The sequence below is a fragment of the Sinohyriopsis cumingii genome, chromosome 4 (assembly GCF_028554795.1).
Source record: "Sinohyriopsis cumingii isolate HCF-2022 chromosome 4, ASM2855479v2, whole genome shotgun sequence".
NCBI classification, from domain to species: domain Eukaryota; kingdom Metazoa; phylum Mollusca; class Bivalvia; order Unionida; family Unionidae; genus Sinohyriopsis; species Sinohyriopsis cumingii.
This window is the reverse complement of record NC_142964.1, coordinates 58,264,286-58,285,937: the sequence shown is the minus strand read 5'-3', so window position 1 is coordinate 58,285,937 and position 21,652 is coordinate 58,264,286. Positions and strand designations below refer to the sequence as shown.

Below are 21,652 nucleotides of genomic sequence, written 5' to 3'. Positions count from 1 at the left end.
AAATTGAATAAACCAGCATGATTTTCACTGAACTTACCAGTATGAATGCCTGGTGTCTTGGCTTAATTGGTGTCATAAATGGATCTTGCAATATGAATTATTTAGTTTGATCATATTGGGAAAGGGAATGTACCACCAAAGATGAGAACACCCATCATATTCAAAGGGAGCTAACTCTTATATGTACATGTGATTTTGACATGGTTTATAATATCACTGGCATGTACTTATTATTATTAGATTAACTTCATGAAATTTACACAAATAATAGAACAGTGTGGATATTATACATGAAATACAGTTCATAGTTTGACTTTCAACAGAACTGCCTGACCATACCAGATCAAATTTGATAGATTTACTCGTAACATGAATGCCTTTAACATTTTTGTATAAAAGATTCCAATACAGTTGTACAATATGTAGTACAGCTGAAGTTATTCAAAGAAACACAGTTAAACAACATGTCAGATACTATTAGTTTGAACAAAATTGCTGAAAATTATCTTGCCATAGATCTCTTCAACCCAAGTTACCTGATTTATTGTTACATTGGCCTTTTAGACCAGTTTATTCCAGTGAGTAATATATGGCCCAGTTGGGTCTCTTGTTTGGGCTTTAAGTTGTGTTTTGTAGCAACCATGTAGCAACCACAAAAGAAACTGTAGAAAGTGTGAATTCACAGTACCATCTATCATCCTCGGACAATAAAATAATGATTATTCTCCTGTCCCATAAATCAAGTTTAAACTTTTTTTAAACCAACATCACATGTCCCAAAACTAAAGGAAACCAAAACGATTACATGTTACAGTAAATTAGGTCAAAAAAATGCTTTTTCGATAACATATTGAACAGTAAAAATTATGAAAATGTAATCACTGCAGTCAAATCCAGATATTGGCTTGTCCCGGTTTGGTTCACATCTTGGTTTTTACATTAGACTTACTGGAGTTAGTCCTTGAACCAACTATCAAGTATACATGGGAGTGGAATAGATGCTTTAATCTACCGATGATTTTATACAAAATGCTCACATGACAAACCTTTCTTTATTAAATTATAGCATAGTCTTGGAATGTTCTGGAAGTGAAAACAGGTTGAAGGTGAATGGGGCAATCAGCCTTTTAAAAAGTCCAAACACTTGGCAGTCAGAAGTATAACAAGCAGTATTTATTTTGATACGGAGCCATGCTTGGACGAATTGCCAGAAAGGCAGCAGTTGCACTTGGTATGCATCATTTGTCAGCTGGAGTACAGCCCATGACTGAGGAAATGGCTGCCACCATGAAAATTAAGAAAAAGAAATGGAGCAATTAGTAATTGACTTCCATGCATTTTGGATGTGTAGTTTCTGAAACAACTGGAGTTCATTAAGGCCAAAGTATACTGCACATGAATTTTTGTTGAACATAGTGTTGTCTTAACATCATTGGATCACACTAATATTTGATATATTTGTTTTCCACTTTTAACAAGGGCAAGTACATATTTCATTAACACCTTACTGAAAATTGATCCGACTTATGAAAAAATAATGACTGCTTTATTTAGAATTTAGTGCTGGAATAAACTTTGGGTTTAGGAGGAATCTTATTAATTTGGAATTAATTGGTTGAAGGTCAAGGTCATATGACTGAAAGAATAAAAATGGTTTCTGCACAAAAATATCAGTTATTGACCATGTTCGTTAAGTTGATGGATAACTTACATGCTGGGTAAGAAAGAAACTTGTTAGTTTTTGGGTCAGAAAGTGAAAGGTCAAGGTTAATTTTACTGAAGGAATGAAAATGTTTTTTGCATAATAACTTTACTACCCTGACCAAAGTTTGTGGATTGCTTGTACTTAAGGTATGGAAGAAGTCTGTTTATTTGTGAGTCAAAAGATCAACGGTCAGAGTCATTATGGGTTAAATATAAATGGATTTTCCAGAATAAGGTTTGTAAAATTCGTGGATACACTCGAAGTAATAAAGAAACATATATATTCTGGTGTCTAAAGGTCAGAAGCCACATTTGTGGTAGGTCTAAGTTTCTGCACTGAAGCCCATGTGTGTGACACAAGTTCATTGATTCCCCTTGGTCAGTAATATCCAAGTCAGTCATGGAGAGTGCTATTATACATGAAGTGGGCGTATAATGTGCTGTTTGTTTTAATATGCAAAGTTTTCTAAAAGTGATTAGTAGATTTCTCAGCCTGCAAACCTGTACTTAAACTACCCCTGAGTATCAGTACAGTTTTGAGGGCTGACTGATTTATTTGACTGTATAATTCTAAGAATATTTTTTTAATGTAGTTGTAATCGACACTTCAGTGACTACAAAGTTTTGTCCATTATGACCATTTATCTTTTATTAAAAGTGAAATGTTTGAGTAAATGTAAGAAAAAGGTTCAAAAGTTGTACTTTATTAAAAGTAATTCATTATATTAAGGTTATAGCTGAGTCAGATTTTATTATACAGTTAAGTACCACATTGAGTCATGAAGAAAAATTGTATGAATGGGAAAGAACAGTTTGATAAAGGAAACAAACTGAGTTATTGTGACCAGGATATTAAAATCACCTGTTGTCATTCTTTTACTTCTTCTCTTAGAGTACAGTGCTATAATTTGTCTCTTGAATCCTACTTAGCCCATTGCTTGTCAGTACTGACATTATTTTAGTATCTGGTTGATAGGTCATATGGCCATTTAGTTTTTCATGCCTGCCATAAAAGGTGGATCATATTGTGATGTTGTCCATTCAGCTGTCTGTCCAGCCATCTATATGTTAACAATTTTGTTGTGCACAATAACTCAAGTTCTCCACTACTGACACTTAACACTTTATGGATAGCTTACACTTAGCATACGGATATAAGGATACCAGCCTTAGGAATCACAATGTCAGGGTCATTTTGGCTGAAAGGATGACAATTATTTCAGCACAGTAATATTAGTTCACCATGACACATTGGGGCCAAACTTTGTGAATGGTTTGTGCCTAGGTTATGTTGCTGTTGTTGTTGTGGGGTTTAACGCCATTCTTCAGTAAAAGATAGGCTATACATGGCGGCCAGAATTAATGGTGGAGGAAGAACCGGGGAAAACCCAGGAAAGAATCACTGACCCACGAGAAGCTACTGGCAAGCTTTCTCACATACCCACATTGGCTGAACCCTTGACTCGAACCCACTCAGACAGAGGTGAGATGGCAGTGATCCGTAATGGTGAGTGCTTTAGACCACTCTGCCACTCAGGGCCCCCATAGGTTATGGAAGAAGTCTATAAATTGTGTGATCACATGAGCATTGGTCATGTGACTGAAAGAATAAAAATCATTTATGCACAATACTTTTCACTGTACATACAGACCATGGCCATCCTTTGTGGATAGCAATGCACATAGAATAAGGAAAAGGTTTATTCATGTTCAAAGGTCAACAGGCCATGAATGAAGAAAAATGTTTTCTGCACAAAATTTTCAAACTGTATATTCATCAAAGTTTGCAGATGATTGCAAGTTGGGTAAGAATATGGTGTTTTGAGAATCAAAGCATCCAAGGTCAAGGTCACTAACTGAAAATAATATTAAAAAATTGGTATAGTAACTTAACTTGTAGACCATGTACCTTGACCAATGTTTGTGGAGGGCTTGCAGTTAAAGTATGGAACATTTTTTGGTTTTGGGATGGAAGGTCAGGATAACTTGGAAATATGGATTTTTGTAGAATAATTTTTATTTTGAACTATGTTCCCTGACCAGAGTTTGTCTTAGGGTAATAAAGAAACACATTCTTTGGTCTAATATTTAGAGGTCATGGAAGTAGTAAGTTTGATAAGAAAATAGTGGTTTCTGCACATTAAATTGACTTCAACACTGCATACCGCTTCAGTGGCCTAGTGGTTAGAGCGTCTGCCTCGGAAGCAGGAGTTTGTGGGTGCCCCACTGCTAGACATCACTGTAAACTGCCACACTGCAAACATCGTAGTGATATGTCTAAAAAATTGTTAAAGCTACGTTAAAAATCCTAATCACACACACACACACTCAACACGAAAGTCCAGGATCAGCTATGTGCTATATTAGTGCTTCACAGAGGATGAAACATTGTGTCACTCATGTGCTCATGTTTGTAAATGATTGAGTACTGCAGATTTCTAGATAACACTTGAAATTTTAGTAATTTTCTTTGATTCATAGTGATGATACCTCCAAGTGAATTTCTTAAATATGGAGTGAAAAAAAACCAACAAAAAGCAGAAACATTTCCCCAGAATTTAGTAAGTACAAGACCAGTCCAGATTACATTAAATATATCTAGCTGTACTGGTTGTAATTTAATTTTTTGCATATATATGTTTGGGGGGGAGGGTTGGAGATGGTGTAGGAAATTGTCATACCTGTCAACTCCCGATTTTTGGAGTCATTCCATGCCTACTTCACGATTGCTTAATACTGTATCTCACGAGTTTTGCAGAGAACTCCTGATTATTATATTATGTCTGCAGATTTGAATTTTTCAGACAAAAATCCCACATAAATAGCTATATCATATACAATCCACAGAAGCGATGTTCTATTTTATCAAGTGTATATTAGTGTTGTGACATAATACACAACACACTTATCACATGACATAAACTTCATGACAAATGGTTAAGTAGAATAGATTTAATTGAGTTCACTTGTGTAGTTTAAAGGGGAATTTTTTTAAAATTATCTTTTAATTATGGTTAAATATGAAATAATTAATTATTAGTGGGCTTGGGTATTATAAAGCATGTTTGAGTGAAAGAGTAATTAGCAAATGGCAGAGTATTATTTATGGCATTGATGAACATTTTAAACATTTTCAAAATGCCAAAATGCAAGCATGACGAAAGCTCACCTGATAAGAATGAGCCGAAGGGGATGAAGTATCTGTGTTAATTCAACCAGGATGGTTTGGAAATATCAATTGGTTTTTGAAGTCTCATAAAATGCTTTAAAAAAAAATAAATATCATCATAATTTTAAAAGAACATTTAATGTTGAATGTGTTTTTTGAATATTTTATTCCTTAACACATTAACCCCTGGTGATGAGTTTATGTGGCAGGAGGCAGTAGCCTACTGTCGAGCTCTGTAGCATCAAGGTGAGTGGTATAGAAAGGTAGACAGATGTAGCTCTACAATGATACCAAATAATCTGGAATTTCTAGTTGGGAAAAGGGGGCCCCGAGTGGCCGAGTGGTCTAAAGCGCTTTTCGTTACGGATCACTGCCATCTCACCTCTGTCTGCGGCGGTTCGAGTCTAAGATTCAGCCAATGTGGGTATATGAGAAAGCTTGCCAGTAGCTTCTCGAGGGTCGGTGGTTCTTTCCGGGGTTTTCCCGGGTTCTTCCTCCACCATTAATACTGGCCACCATGTATAGCCTATCATGTGCTGAAAAATGGCGTTAAACCCCACAACAACAAAACAACAACTAGTTGGGAAAAACCTCATTTTTTGGACCCGATTTTTTTCTACCCAAAATTTGCCCGTGGTCTGAATCTGACTTTGTGTCAGGATTTTAGACTTTTTGGTTTCAGATCTAAGGCAGACCAGTATGAGCTGCAAACAGACAGATGAACCTTTGCAAAAAGTAGGATAAGATGGGCATTTGGAATAAAAAGTGGTCTCGATACAAAAATAATGGGTCAGTTAAGCAAAAAAATTAAAAAAAAAATCAAAAGAACTCCCAACTTTTACCCTTCTGCTCATGCTCGAGCCAAGTAGCCAAATGATAAACGATGCTTCTAACACAACTAGGCAGTATGTTATTGGAAGATCACCTGGAAGTTGGTGGTTTAGGATGTATTCAGAAATAGCTTTCAAAATGTGTTTCCTACTCGAATTTCAGGCAAAAATGACAAAAACCTCCAGGGGTTAATGTGTTAATGGGTGCATTTTGATGATGTCACCAAATTTGAATATTCCTTGCGTATTTAATCACTTATGCATCGACATTGCACATAAATTAAAAATTTAGCGATTCCTTGACAATTTCGATTCCTTGACAATTTGTAAAAACATTCAAAAATCCTTGATAACACATTAACCCCTGGTGACAAGTTTATGTGGCAGGAGTAGTAGCCTACAGCCGAGCTCTGTAGCGTCAGGGTCATGTATGATACACTAAAGTGTGTGGTATTATAGAAAGATAGACAGATGTAGCTCTAATGATACCAAATAATCTGGAATTTCTAGTTGCACTGCAAAATACAGAGGGAAAAACCTCATTTTTTTTACCTGATTTTTTTCTACCCAAAATTTGACTATGGTCAGAATCCTCTTTTGTGTCTGGATTTTAGACTTTTTGGTCTCAGATCTAAGGCACACCAGTATGAACTGCAAACAGACAGATGAACCTTTGCAAAAAGTAGGATAAGATAGGCATTAGGAATAAAGAGTGGTCTCGATGCAAAACTAATGGGTCTGTTAAGCAAAAAAAATGACAAATAATAAAAAGAACTCCAACATTTACCCTTCTGCTCATGCGCGAGCCAAATAGCCAATGAAAAATAATGTTTCTAACACACCTAGGCAGTATGTTATTGGAATATCACCTGGAAGTTGGTGTTTTAGGATGTATTCAGGAATAGCTTTCAAAATGTGTTTCCTACTCGAATTTCAGGCGAAAATGACAAAAACCTCCAGGGGTTAATGTGTTAATGGGCACTGTTTTGTGAAAATGATGCTTAAAAAATTCTTTGTAAAAGCTCCTATTTTTAGGTCCCAATCTCCTTTTATTCAGTCTCCCTTCTTGACTTTTGAAAAGTTGATGGATATAAGTTGTTGAATACTTGTTGTGTTTGTGGATTTGTGGCAGAGGTAGCATTTTGTGGTTTTCTCTTGCAATTGGGCATTATTGCTGGAAATCATGTTTTGATGTCACCTTGAATACAATAAAGCAATTCATTCCATTGCTATATGTATATATACTACATTGTATTTGTGCTTACTTATATTTCATAAACATTCATTTGATATAATATAGATGAATTTTCTCTAAACCTGCTAATGACATAGTACCATGGTACCTGTGGTAGGAGATACCTGTCCATCAGGGACTTCATTTTTTTTATTACACTTTCAAATTAAATCATTTTTATATAAAGGACACCTGTCTTTAGAACAATGTTGTGTCCTTTATGTACATGGTTTGCTATATATGTCACTATGTATCAACTTAGAGTGGCCAGCACAACCTAAAATGGCAGAGGTTGGTTTATATTGATTATGACAAGCATAGGCAAAACTCTGCTATGCACTTTTCACTCTCATGGATGCCTGTGACATGATTTCCTCATTCTCATGAATATGTGCAGATTAAAATGTCATACATAATAAAAATAAGCAATAACATATCAGCTAAAGTACTCTTAATGGTCAGTAAGTATTTGGAAGATTGATTGATTGATTCATTCATTAAGTATAATATGTTGGGTCATTGTTGTGAGAAAATTTTACTTGGGCTGGCAGTGATTGGTTAAGCAGGTTTGTGCATGTTCATTGGAGATGAGATCTTATTACAGGCAGTAACAGGTGCAAAGGTGTTTTGAGCAATTTTGCCCATGGCTTGCGACAGTTCTGCATACAGGTAGGATATGGCAACTTTTTGTATACAAGATCACACGTACTGCAAATCCATACCGCCTGTAAACAAGTCCACACAGACTGCAAACAAATCCACACTGACTGTAAACAAGTCCACACAGACTCTAAATTGCAAAATAAAAGCAAGTATAGCAGTTTTGTGAGTTTAATGATTGCAGTAATTTTGTGATGACTAGGTGTATATCAAATGAATGCTAATGACCAATCAGATGGACATTCTGAATGTTTGTTATTAGAGTTATCATAGTTGTTATTATTTTACAAATGCTTTGTTACACTAAAGACATGACACGAATAAGTGAGCATATAGACATGTGGATGTTTTATTTAAGTGGTGCTTTGAGATGTTTACTTTAGTTTTGTTTGAAAACATTTCATTGTCTGCTGTTATTCATGCTGAAATACCAAAAATATCAGTCTTTTGGCATTCACAAAGTTTTAATGTCACCAATATGCATACATAATTTGCTAAAATTTAATGGTGCTACAATATTATAATTTAAAGTATGTGCTTGTTCACATATGAGTTTTTTTCTTCTTTTTGAATCAGTTGTCTATCACCTAAGGACAAAATAACTTATTGTGTTGTATGATCAAGATAACAGGGGTGGGGGTGGGGTGTTATTTTAATATGTGAGAGGGTCAGTGAAGGTCATATGTTGTTAACCGATTAGGGTAATATTAATTGAAAAGCCTGTCTTAAAAAAAAAAACAATCAAGGGAAGTAACTCACACAAAAAGAATGCTTATTGCAAAATTATCCATAGAGATGAAATAAATGAGCTGTATGAACAAAATTTCCAAATGTATTACTTAAAAGTAGTTAGATAAGGTGGCCTCATTTGAGAGGACTTCTTAAAAAGAGTCGAGTTGCATATGAGTTTAGTCGCATTACAAAACTCTTATAGACAATGCATGTATGGATATTTGCAAGTCCTTGCACACAGTAAGTCTTTCCGATTTGGTCAATCAAACATGACAGGATCTGCCATATTAAAATGTCTCATGAATATTTACGGACACGTCAATTGCTTCAGGACTGTTGATGATACTTAAGCCATCATTGTATGGGAAACAGTAAATTACTCCACAAACTAAAGGGTGATTTATGTGCAAATGATTTGTTAATTTGTAAATGGGTTATAGATTGGTGGTATGATTGCTTAATATTGTGGTTTTGCCAAAGAAATAACATCATGACATATATTACTTTGAAAGCATTGTCTTTGGTAAAACTTTTAGATAAGAAAGAGAGATAATAAATGAGACAAATAAGAAAAGGTGATGAAAAATACTGAAAAATCATTTCAGTGTACGAGTGTTTACAGCTGCATGTACTATAAGGAATGAATGAAGTGGTATGATCATAATCTAAATATACAATTCTGACTGTGTATTAAACCTAGGCCATCTGTGTTGCTAAGCATGTGCTTTTCCAAAGTGTTAAAAGAATTAAATCCAAATTTGTAACCAGGATACATTTACCATCCATACTAGTTAATATAATGCTTACTATGTTTTATTCTGTGTGACAAAATGCAAACAGTGTAGATCCAAGCCAATCATTCTCATAACTTACTGCGGAAAACACTTTGGATATGTGGAATAAATAATTTAATTGACATGACTAATTCCACTGCTCTGGTAGCCTAAGTGGTTAGAGTATTTGCCTCAGATGCGTGAGGTTGAGGATTCAAAATCTCAGCTGAGTAATACCAAAGACTTATAAAAATGGTACTAGCAGCTGCCTCATTTGCGCACAGCATTAAAAGGTCAATGTTTGGACTGGTCATCCGGGTGTCAGGAAAATGTGACTGGGTGTGACATCATGCTACATGTCTGTGGCATGATACCCCATTGCTTGACATGACTATAAACTGCCACACTGCAGACATTGTAGCAGTGTTAATCGAATTGTTAAAACTATGTTAAAAATCCAAATCACACACAAACACAACTAGTTCCTGTGTAAATGACAACTACATGCAAGCCATTTGCACATGTAAATGGCGCAGCCTTGCTCAGTACAGCAAACTCATTTTATTCTTGATGCATAACTGCTTAATCAAAATTGCATGCTAGTAGAGAAACTCGAGTTATGAAGATCCAAGGAATTTTATGATTTTAACTTCATTCTAATTATAGTTATGGAGAATTTAAAAAATTCAGACTTGAAGGTTGGGCTTTTACTTTTGCATTCAGAGTGTTACATGAATATTTGACCAAATCATATGATGGACCAGTGGTTTAGGGTCAACATTGTTTTGATTGCAACATTGGTTTTCCCATTACATCAAACCAAAAGAGTCGCACACACGAAGATATGCAACAGAGATTCAGATTGTGTGTGTTAGTGCTTGACTTCAGATTAGTGTACAGTTTTGCCCCAAGCAAACATACCTTCTATAAAGGAAGTGGCATTATTTGTTCCAATTGCAGCAAGTATGATAAGAGTTATCTTTCCTTGGGACAGTTTAAGTGTATCCTGCATACAATAATCAAGGTTATTCTTAGGTCCGACAGAAATGGCAGAGTGGATTTCCAATTGTGTTTGTTTTACATATGACAGCTGAACAGCTTAAACCCTTGACCTGTCATCTCAAAACATTTTAAGCTGGAAATTACGCTGAATCTCAAAACCTAAAAGTCATTCCCACTTGGATAGTCTTTAACTTCAATTAGAATAAATCTAGAATAACTGAATTTCAGATTTTTCTTCTGGCCCTCTGTCATATTTCCATGCTTTTTGTGTACCATGAATGATATGCCATATGTACTCACATATTAAGTCCAACTGCAAAATGCACAGATCCACGTCTGCCATAACATTTTGCGCCGGCTGATCTGGGTCTGTGCAGTTTGTTAGGAGTATTCACTAGAACAAACAACATGGACCCTGATCTACAGGTGCACTGTGGTACAGTAGATCAGGATCTTTGTTGTTTGCAGTTTGACTCGATTGTAAGCTATACATAGAGTCCATGGAGATATGATCACCAGCAATTCATTTCCTTAGGAACTGAAAGGTAACGTAAATTGAGACATTATTAACCATAATAAATTGAAAACTCCAACTTTGACATTGAATGTAGGATGTCTAGGTCACAAAGCTAGCACTTAAACATATGACTCAAGATTTGACCACCTGAACTATCATTACAGTGTATTGATGTACTTATGGTCAGTTTATTTTTCCATATATTATTTTAATCCAGAACAATGAAGTCTGGTAGCTCTACATAAAAATTAAAAAGGTGGTTCTTTGGAAGATTTAAAAAAAACCCCAAAAAAACCCCCAAAATATGACTATTCAAGAAACTTTTTCTGGAAGCATCGTGCAGAAATAAGAACCCCCATGCCTGTTCTTTGGGTTTAGTCCTACATTTTCCTAAAATTAGGTTTGCTGTAAAGTACAATTTTGAATGCTTTTTTTTCTTCTTAATGACAGTTCTCTAAATAAATATGAATGTATGTAGCTGCTTTTTTTAAAAAGTCATACCAATTTATGAATTTAAAAAGTCATACCAATTCATGAATTTAATAAGTCATACCAATTTATGAATTTAATAAGTCATACCAATTTATGAATTTAAAAAGTCATACCAATTTATGAATTTAAAAAGTCATACCAATTTATGAATTTAATAAGTCATACCAATTTATGAATTTAATAAGTCATACCAATTTATGAATTTAAAAAGTCACACCAATTTATGAATTTAATAAGTAATACCAATTTATGAATTTAATAAGTCATACCAATTTATGAATTTAAAAAGTCACACCAATTTATAAATTTAAAAAGTCATACCAATTTATGAATTAAAAAATTCATACCAATTTATGAATTTAAAATGTCATTCCAATTTATGAATTTAAAAAGTCATACCAATTTATGAATTTAAAAATTCATACCATTTTATGAATTTAAAAAGTCATATCAATTTATGAAGTAATTTCCCTGGAGGAAGTTTATGCGTCAAATACAGTTGCTGCCATTGGAGATGGAATACAGACTTTGACTTGATGCAGATCTATCTTTTTTAACAATCCTGAAGGGCCGATAATGAGAATTTGAAATTGATTTTGTGGTTAGTGTATGTCAACTTTAAGGATGAATTGCTTCCTGCATCTTTAATGACACTTATATTGTCTTTTTAGCTAGAAACGTTTATTAAATATCTTTTTCTTCCACTAACAGTGGTAAATTATTTAATTTCATTCAAGCAGTATCTAACTTTATGGATTTCTCTCCAAAACAGAATCATTATTAAATGTCTGTTTCCTTGACTAGCAATGGTAAATTGTGTAATTTAACTTGGTTTATTTCCCTTTTCAGACATGGTTTCCCTGGACCAGATTATAACTATGTTGCCCTAGGGACAGGTATGTATGAACATGATGTCTTTGAGGATAGCTGTTGATAGCTCTAGGAGCATGGTTGTATAACAATAATAATAATAATAATAATAATAATAATAATAATAATAATAGTAATAATAATAATGTTATATAACTGGTGAAGAAAGAATCTAGGAAACCTAATAAGAACTGCCAACCTACTGTAAGTTACTAGCAGTTTTCTCATATACCCACATTTGCACAGGCCAAGACTCGAACCCATGCAGACAGAGGTGAGATTGCAGTGGTCAGTAATAATAATAATAGTAATATAACTTGATTTAAGGAAGAAGCTCATTTTGGTCAGTAAACCAGTCATGAAGCCTTCTGCAGTTAAATATATTTGATGTTCAGTTTGTACAGGTTATGGTGTGTTTAGACAACACTGCTATTAAAAAAGTAGATAACTGATCCACTGTTAATATTAGGGCATTACAGATCAGTAGTTACAGCATTCACAGCAGTGGTAAGTACATGTACGTTTATTGTACTAAAGAAGAGTAGTACTGAATTACACAAAATCACACGTTATTATTTTTCTAGTGTTGACTAAGATACATCTTAAAAACTGACCATGTCTTGGGTGGAACAGAATTCCACAGTTTGGCTCTAGGAAAAGCAGTCTTATAAAACTCCAGATTTGTTTTAGGTAAATGTCAGTTGCTGTTTGTGAGGAATCTTACTGTATATACCCATGTATATATCAGATCCAACTGCAAACCATATGGACTCAAATCTACTGTCACAGGATGCAATGGCAGGTCTGGATCTATGCAGTTTGGTATAATTAATAAGTGGAACAAGCAAAATGGACTCTGATCTGCCAGCACATTATGCAATGGCAGGCAAGGGTGTACGTGTTTTGCAGTTCAACCTTACTTGAATGTGAGTACATACGGTACATGTAGTTCATATGTGTGGCACCATTGGCAAACCAATGGGGTAATAATCAGTCAGTTGCAGTCAGAATTGAAATTAGCATGCACATGATATATTCCAGTACTCAGGATTTGTATGCTTCCTTGAAAACACAAAGTACAGGATTTTAATCTTTTAAATTTAAGGCCTTGAAATCATCTGCATTTTAATTTATAGGTCCTTCAGATGTTCATGATAATCTTTTTTGCTCCCTTGAAAATTATTTTGGACTATTTTTTGTCATCGCTTCTGGAATATCGGCATCATCAGTTCATCAGTGATATTTCCCAGGTGTTGCTGATCGCTGGTGTTTTAGCTTTAACGGTTTGTATTGCTTATCATTTTGGTACATGAACACTTTTGTATTCTTTATGGTAACATTGATCTGGATATCACTGTCAGTTTGGGGTTTAAGGAGTTAAATGAATACATTTTGGAAGAAGCAGATCTTGTTGTTTTTGTTTTGGGTTTAACACCATATCTCGGCACAAGATAGACTACGTATGGTGGCCAGTATAACTGGTGGGGGCCGAATCTGAAGCAGATCTTGATTGTGGCATGTCAGACATTAAATTAATTAACGAGTTATAATAAATTAGTTTATTTCTTGTATGTTCTAGTTTTATTTTTAAAATGTCTTTGGGTCACATGGTTGGCAAGCTGCTAGCTTGTTCAGATTTTAGGAAATCCTGATGTGGTGGACTGAAAATAAGATACATATTGACGTGGTGGTTTGAAAGCAAGACTTCCTTTCACCAGGTTGTAAACACGCATTGTGTTTGGATGATATGTTTGATTCTTGACTGGGTTTGTTATATTTTTAAAGGTGGGACATGTTTTAATCACCTTGCAGTGATGCTAGGACAGGAAGAGCATGTGCTTAACACTTTGCCCATCTTCAGTGGTCATTGATCTGCTTAATTTCATAGACCTTTTGGTATATGTACTGGCTGTAACAGTTTCTGCCACTCTATTATCTCATTGGATGCATCGGAAGAAAAAAAAACAAATTTAATAATTGTTACATTTACCAAGGAAAATTGCTTGGATTAATCATAGCATTTTCTGTATGTCATATTTAAATTTTTCCAGTTTAAACATTTCATACATAATTTTCTTTTGGATCAAGGTTTGTGGACATCATGGAGGTCTCAGTTTTGAAATCATGGCATTGTTAGCTTCATATGCCAAAGGTTGAGGTGGAATGTAGTAGATCATTGATCCTTGGCCAGCACAGATAAAGTAGCCAAGCCACACAATAATTAAGTGTGACCTGTGTACCAAAGTATGAGCCTTACTGACCTTTTAGCTAGTTTGTTTACATCCTGATAGGTGGGCATGATGAAAAATGTACCTTCTGGAAATCACCTCAGAGTGCTTAATGCAGATAAACTTGGGTCTGACTGCAAACAGCTTGGACCCCGATCTGTTGTTGCATATTTACTGACAGATCAAGTCAGTGTTGTTCATTCTACTGATTACTCCTTACAATCGGCATTGATCGAGATCTGCCAGCATATTATGCAACATCAGATCTGGGTCTGTACAATCTGCACATTGATCTGTCTTATGAGCGAACATGTACATAAGCAGCTCTGTTGTGTGTCTGATGTTATGTATCCTTATCCCATAGATTATTATTTTTGTTCCACTCTGGTGTGCATTCCCCCCCCCATTATTCTTGGCTAACCTAGGAATCATTTAATGCCTTTAAATCAGTTTTTTGTGAGACATGTAGCTTTAATAGAAAATAAAAAGGAATAGTTTGCCAGTGTGATATTCAGATGTCTTACTGTATTACCATTTGACAGCCCTAGAAGAGTCCTCAAACTGTACTACCATTTGGCATAGCCCTAGAAGAGTCCTCAAACTACTACCGTTGGACATAGCCCTAGAAGAGCCCTAAAACTGTACTTCCATTGCACATAGCCCCAGAAGAGTCCTTGGATGCAGGAGGTTGTGGGTTTGATCCCCAGCTGAGTCATACCAAAGACATAAAAATGGTACTAACAGCTGCCTTGCTTGGCCTCAGCATTAGGAGGTTAGTGTTAGGACTGGTCGGCCTGGTGTCAGGATAATGTGACTAGGTGGGACATGATGCTACATGTCTGTAACATGATGCCCTAGTGCTAGACTTCACTAACTGCCGCACTGCAGACATCGTAGCAATATGACTGAAAAATTGTTCAAGCTATGCTAAAAATCCAAAACACACCCACACCCAGAAGAGTCCTCAAACTGCACTACCATTGGACATAGCTTAAGAAGAGTCCTCAAGCTACTACCATTGGACATGGACCTAGAAGAGTCCTCAAACTACTGCAATTTGACATAGCCCTAGAAGAGTCCTCAAACTGCACTACCATTTGACATAGCCCCAGAATAGTCCTCAAACTGTACTGCCATTTGATATAGCCATAGAAGAGTCCTCAAACTACTACCACTGGACATAGTCCCAGAAGATTCCTCAAACTGAACTACCATTGGAAATAGCCATAGAAGAGTCCTACAACTATACAAAACATGTAAGACCCTGTTAACATGGGATATCAAGAAATGTGTTTCTTGAAATATACCAGAACTCATACTATGTCTGATCTGTTCCTTAAAGTTTGCCACAAATTATACCATGTCTGGTCTATTCCTTGAAGCATACCAAAAATCATACCATGTCTGGTCTGTTCCTTGAAGCATATCACAAATCATACTAGTCTGGTCTATTCCTTGTGGCATACTATTTCAGTAAGGAGTATACTACAGAAAATTAGATAATAATAATACATTATTCTAGATATCTGCCCTCAGGACACCATTTTAACAGAAAGTGATTGGGTAATCTTAAAACTTGACAACATACAGCAACTTTTGAAGAAATACTGATATGGTTGCTTGAGAAGTGCTGATCCTCATCAAAAATAAAAACAAAACTCCTCACAGCCAGATTAATCTGAATACTACTTTACATGTGATGGCTGTTCAAAATTCTGAGTGGCCCACTTGTAGTTTGTGCAATATATCTCTCTCTCCAAGCATTTCAAGCAGTCAGTTTGATATTAGCCATCTTACTGAACAGGTGTCGACACCTTTTCTTGGTAACTTTGATGCCCACCTACACTTTGGGGCTGTAAAGATATTAATGCTAGAGCAAAGAAAATAGAAGAACACAATCTTTGCCTTTTTAATGATAATTTGTATACCTTGCTGCATCCTGCCAGAGGATCCTCAAACTGGTCATTAGATCTGACCATCAGAAATCCATCTCTTGCATTTGACTTATTGTAGGAGGTTGGTTACAACCTTTATAATTGTGACCACTATCTAAGCTACTTGAGAGATAATATTCCAGACATTAAGGACTTGGACAGGGATGGAAATTAATCAAAAGCAGACTGGGAAACATTTCAGTCTTACTGTGAATCATATTTGGAGAGCCAATTATTTTGCCCACATAATGGATCCAATGCCCATTTTAGTAAAGATACAGATGTTGCTGGGGATACAATAGGAAAAGGTCTTTAAATATTTCAATGCCATTCCAACAACTGAAAATCTGAACAAGTATGGTATATACCAAACTGAGTACATGTATCATCATAACATTAGAGATGGCAATAGGAAAATGGAGATCCTATGTCTCTGGGTTGAACTCTCACTTCTCCATTAAATCAGTTTTGAACATGATATGAAAAATCATTTGCAAAAATAAAAGCAGCAGTATCAGAAGTCTAAACAAATCTAATTAAATGTTCACAACCCTACCAGAAATCTCAAATACATTGGCTGAAACCTTCTTAGTAAATTCCTCACAAAGGAATTATTCAGAAGAAGCATCACCATCTTTTTGGATTCCCTTTCCAAGCAGAAAGCTTGGCAAAACCTTAAATCTAACAACCGATAAGTATCTCAAATCTTACAGAAACATCTTAGGTTGCATAATCTGGAATTCTGTACAGTTGAGTGCCAAGTCAAATTGGTATAATGGGTCATGAAAGACAGATAAAGCAGCAAAAGCTGTGCTGCAGTAACCTGGTTCTTAATGGAGGTTTCTATATACTGTTTTTAGATATCATCTAAATCAGCATGTTTTTCACATACATAGACACACACATATGTACCTACCTACCTACTCCTTGTAGTATGCACTATATACACATGCATGCATATATAGTATGTTTGTAGTATACGTACATATATACATACACACATGCACATACATACTCCTTGTAGTATACACCATGCACACATACATATTCCCTGTAATATACACCATACACACATACATATTCCTTGTTGTATATACCATACACACACATACATATATATTTATTGTAATGTACACCATACACACACATATTCCTTGTAGTGTACACCATATACACATACATATTCCTTGTTGGATAAACCATACTCACATACATATATATTCGTTGTTGTGTTCACTATTCACACACATTCCTTTTAGTGTACACCATCCACACATACATATATATTCCTTGTAATATACACCATACACACATATATATTCTTTGTAGTATAAACCATACACACATACATATTCCTTGTAGTACACACCATACACACAATTACATATACCTTATATACACCATACACATATTCCTTGTAGTGTACACCATACACACACATTCCTTGTAGTGTACACTGTATGCACACATATTCCTTGTTGTATACATGATACACAGACATATTCCTTGTAGTATATTACACCATACACACATACATATATATTCCTTGTAGCATACACCATATACACATACATATATATTCCTTGTAGTATGCAACATATACACACACATATATTCCTTGTAGCATAATGCAGCTTCTCATCCAGCTAATCAGAGCAGTGATCATAGGTCACACAAAGGTCATGCTTACACCTTAAAGGTTATATAATTGATAAATGTTGATGTTCATAGCATACACTACTTAGTTTATACATGTTTGAATGGAAATGCCAAATCACCATGTGATGGAGCTAATCTTTATCCCCCTTGAGTCACTTTTTATTTAAGCTCACCCTTCTGGAACATATACCTATTTGTAAAAATCTGCATCCCAATATTGTTAAGATTGTAACTTTTTAAATAGAATAATTCGGGTCACCTAATTTTGCTTTATAGCTGATGAGTAAACTTTGAAAACTTATGCTTTTTTTATTTAGGTTTGTTTGGTAAGTTAATTTGATCTATAATCATGCTTGATAAACAGTTTGTATTAAAAGATTACTCATTACCAAAGATTTAAGGAGATGTTAATTTAATTTTTTAATGCCATGTGAAACCTCACCATCAGGAACATGATTGCTTGTACTTTGAGTACAACATAATGAGTATATAAAGTAGTAACTGTTTTCAAGTGCTTTTGAACTTTGCTTCCTGAGCATAAAAGAACTTCATTTACACACATTGAACTTTTCATCCTGAGCATAAAAGAACTTCATTTACATGCATTGAACTTTTCATCCTGAACATAAAAGAACTTCATTTACACACATTGAACTTTTCATCTTGAGCATAAAAGAACTTAATTTATATGCATTGAACTTTTCATCCTGAGCATAAAAGAACTTAATTTACATGCATTGAACTTTTCATCCTGAGCATAAAAGAACTTCATTTACACACATTGAACTTTTCATCCTGAGCATAAAAGAACTTCATTTACACACATTGAACTTTTCATCCTGAACATAAAAGAACTTAATTTACATGCATTGAACTTTTCATCCTGAGCATAAAAGAACTTCGTTTACACACATTGAACTTTTTATCCTGAGTGTAAAAGAACTTCATTTACACACATTGAACTTTTCATCCTGAGCATAAAATAACTTCATTTACAGACATTGAACTTTTTATCCTGAACATAAAAGAACTTCATTTACACACACATTTGGTTCTCTTCTTTGTTTAGATTTTTCTCTCCTTGAATAGGATCTTGCAAACATTTTTCATAGAGATCAACAGAAATCTCTGGCAATTTCAGGTGCAGAATGATCCATCTCCACTTTGTTGGACATTACTGGTTATAAATATCCATTTTGCTACTCTTTATTATGAATGAAAAGTATGGGATTTTTTGGGTCCCTATTTATAATTTTAAACATGAAATAGTATCTAAGAATATATCTAGCAGTTCTGAATCAATATTTCTTTGATTTGTCAGATACATTCAAAATAAGAAATGATATTTGATATTGTCATTTTCATAAAGTATTTTCATTTTCGTAAAATACAGACCATATCTATTTTTTATTTTCACGAAATTGTTATCATAAATCAGCTTAAACAGACTGGACTTCTGGACCAATGAAAACATCTAATATTCCATGACGGTACTTTTATTATGCGAGGCATAACAAAGCCCAGATATAAATCAGGTATTAATCCACAACTATTACATACATACTTTAAGTAATCTTTCTGTATTAAATTGTAATGCGTAGCATTGTAATATGTCTGTCTCTTAATGACTTACATGGGTTTTTGGTATTTTAGAGCTCTTCAAGTAGCAGCCATAGTATGGAAATGGCAGTTAGGTCCCACAGTATGGAATTCACCATACTGAGTGTAATGATGATTCATTTTGTGAATGTTCTGTTTTTCCTTTTTTTATTCCTTGAATTCAAGTTTGCATCCTTGAGACATTTGACAATTTACACTGGGGACAAACCATATAGATTGCTTAACCACAATTCAGGCAAGTTGATATTTTCATCTACTTGATATTTTACTGATTTAATCAAAGTCTGTGTAAATAGCTGTTCATTTTGCATTTTCCTTCCTCTCCAGTAATCTACATATTTTTCCCAAGAGAGCTGGTTGAGACAGGAGTCTGAATAGGAAGAAAACTTGTGGTTAACAGGTGTTGAATTATAGTTGTTTTGCTGATGGAGAACATCCAGAATTCCATGTTTCTGCATAATGTGTCAAAAATGTGTATGTTGCATGCTAGCTATAATTATGTTGCTATGGCAGTCATAAATCTGGGGCAGAAAGATTTCCATTCCTAAATTATGCTTGTGTGTGCCCAATCCATTAGTTATTTCATGTATTCATTTGTGAAATACCTCATGATAGATACAGTATGTACTTGCGTACATGTCAGGTCATACTACAGAGAACATAAACCCTGATCTGCAATCATTTCATGTGCTATCATGTGAGGGTCTTTGTTTTTCATTTTAGTGATCTCTCTCGACTGTATTATTTGATGGCATATAAGGATGGATCTGACCTATAAGTGAGCATATATGGTTAATAAAATCCTATTCATTGGTATGGGTAGAAAAAGTCTTATTTGAAGGTCAAAATTTTTCAGGAGAAAGGAGGCTTTGGCAGGGATGAGATTTCCATGTCTCACTTTGGTATGGATGAGATTTCCATGCCTCACATTGGTACATCTGATTTATAATTTTTATCTCATTCTTTTACAGAGTTAAATTCACAATGCTGAATACATGTATATGTATACTGAATTGTGAAAATCAACTTCTTGATTATAGGTCATACGATATCAGTGTCAGATAACAAGGCCTAATCCTGGAGCGTTTTCTCCAGAGTGCATTTCTGAGTTTATGTCATACTAGAATTAACAGTGATGCAAAGAAATTCACCAAGTACGTCCTTTTGTACATGATCATAATTTACAACTTTTTATTTAAATTGGAAGTGTTTGATTTTACTAGAAGCCTTACTCAGCAAATAATTTTATATTCAATTATCAAATGTTTTACAACACACTGTAGAGGCCTTAGGTAATAAATTGGTCTGAAGCACTTTCCTTTTCCAACCACTGCCATCTCACCTCTATCTGCATAGGTTCAAGCCACAGGCTTGGCCGATGTGGGTATATGACAAACTATCTGCATATGTTTGAGTCACAGGCTTGGCCAATATGGGTATATGACAAAGCTTTCCATTGGTGGATCTTACAGGCGTTTTCCCAGGTTCTTCCTCCACCAGTTACACTAGCTGTCATGTATAGTGTCTCTTGTGCTGAAAAATGGTGTTAAACCTACAAAAACAAACAGAGAACACACTGTATGCTATTTAAAAGCAAGTGCTCAAAAATATAATTGATAACCTGATTTTCCATGAAAATTTTGCAGCCAAAACAGTACAGTTTGTGTTTTTTCACTTGCTAAGCACAAATATGGAAGAAAAACAGAAATAGCCTAATGAAAGTGTTCAGCTGAAGATTCACATGATGTCGGCTTCTAATCCTGAACCAAAATCCGTAACAAAGCGAGTATTTATACAAAAATGGGCTGTCAAAAATGCATGGTTACAATACATAATTGGTAAAATGTATTGCAATGTGTGTTGTTCCAAGAGAAAGGACATTTGGTGCATGCAATGATGTATGAATTTCAAGTAAATTCATTAGATACATTTCCTCCTAGCACCATAAGGCAGCTTTGCAGGGAAATCTCTTTATGTAAAGATGCAAAATTTTGAGGTCACACTTGTATTATAAAAACCAGGTAGGACATATTTGATATGTGTTTTACAATGAGATATTGAAATATATGAGGGGGAGAATAATGATATCACCAAAGTGGCAGTACAATACCACTTTTATGGCTATTGTGGCATTATCACATTTGGATCTACTTTCTTTTCCCATTTAGGAAATATATCTACTCTTATGTATATTATTCAGATCTGTATTTCTATATTTAGGTCTGTTG

At 34.8% G+C, this 21,652-nt stretch overlaps 1 protein-coding gene across 11 annotated transcripts in view; it reads left to right on the top strand.

Moving 5' to 3' along the window:
- LOC149801223 (uncharacterized) overlaps positions 1 to 21,652 on the top strand; it is a 238,899-nt gene that overhangs the window by 120,007 nt on the left and 97,240 nt on the right. For all 11 annotated transcript variants that reach the window (XR_016420596.1, XR_016420602.1, XR_016420599.1 and 8 more), the window contains exon 5: positions 11,963 to 12,009. Coding sequence is in view for 4 of the 11 variants with exons in the window: in XM_089955285.1 (XP_089811411.1) it covers positions 11,963 to 12,009 (47 nt within the window). In the remaining 7 variants the exon portion in view is untranslated. The remainder of the gene's footprint in view (positions 1 to 11,962; positions 12,010 to 21,652) is intronic.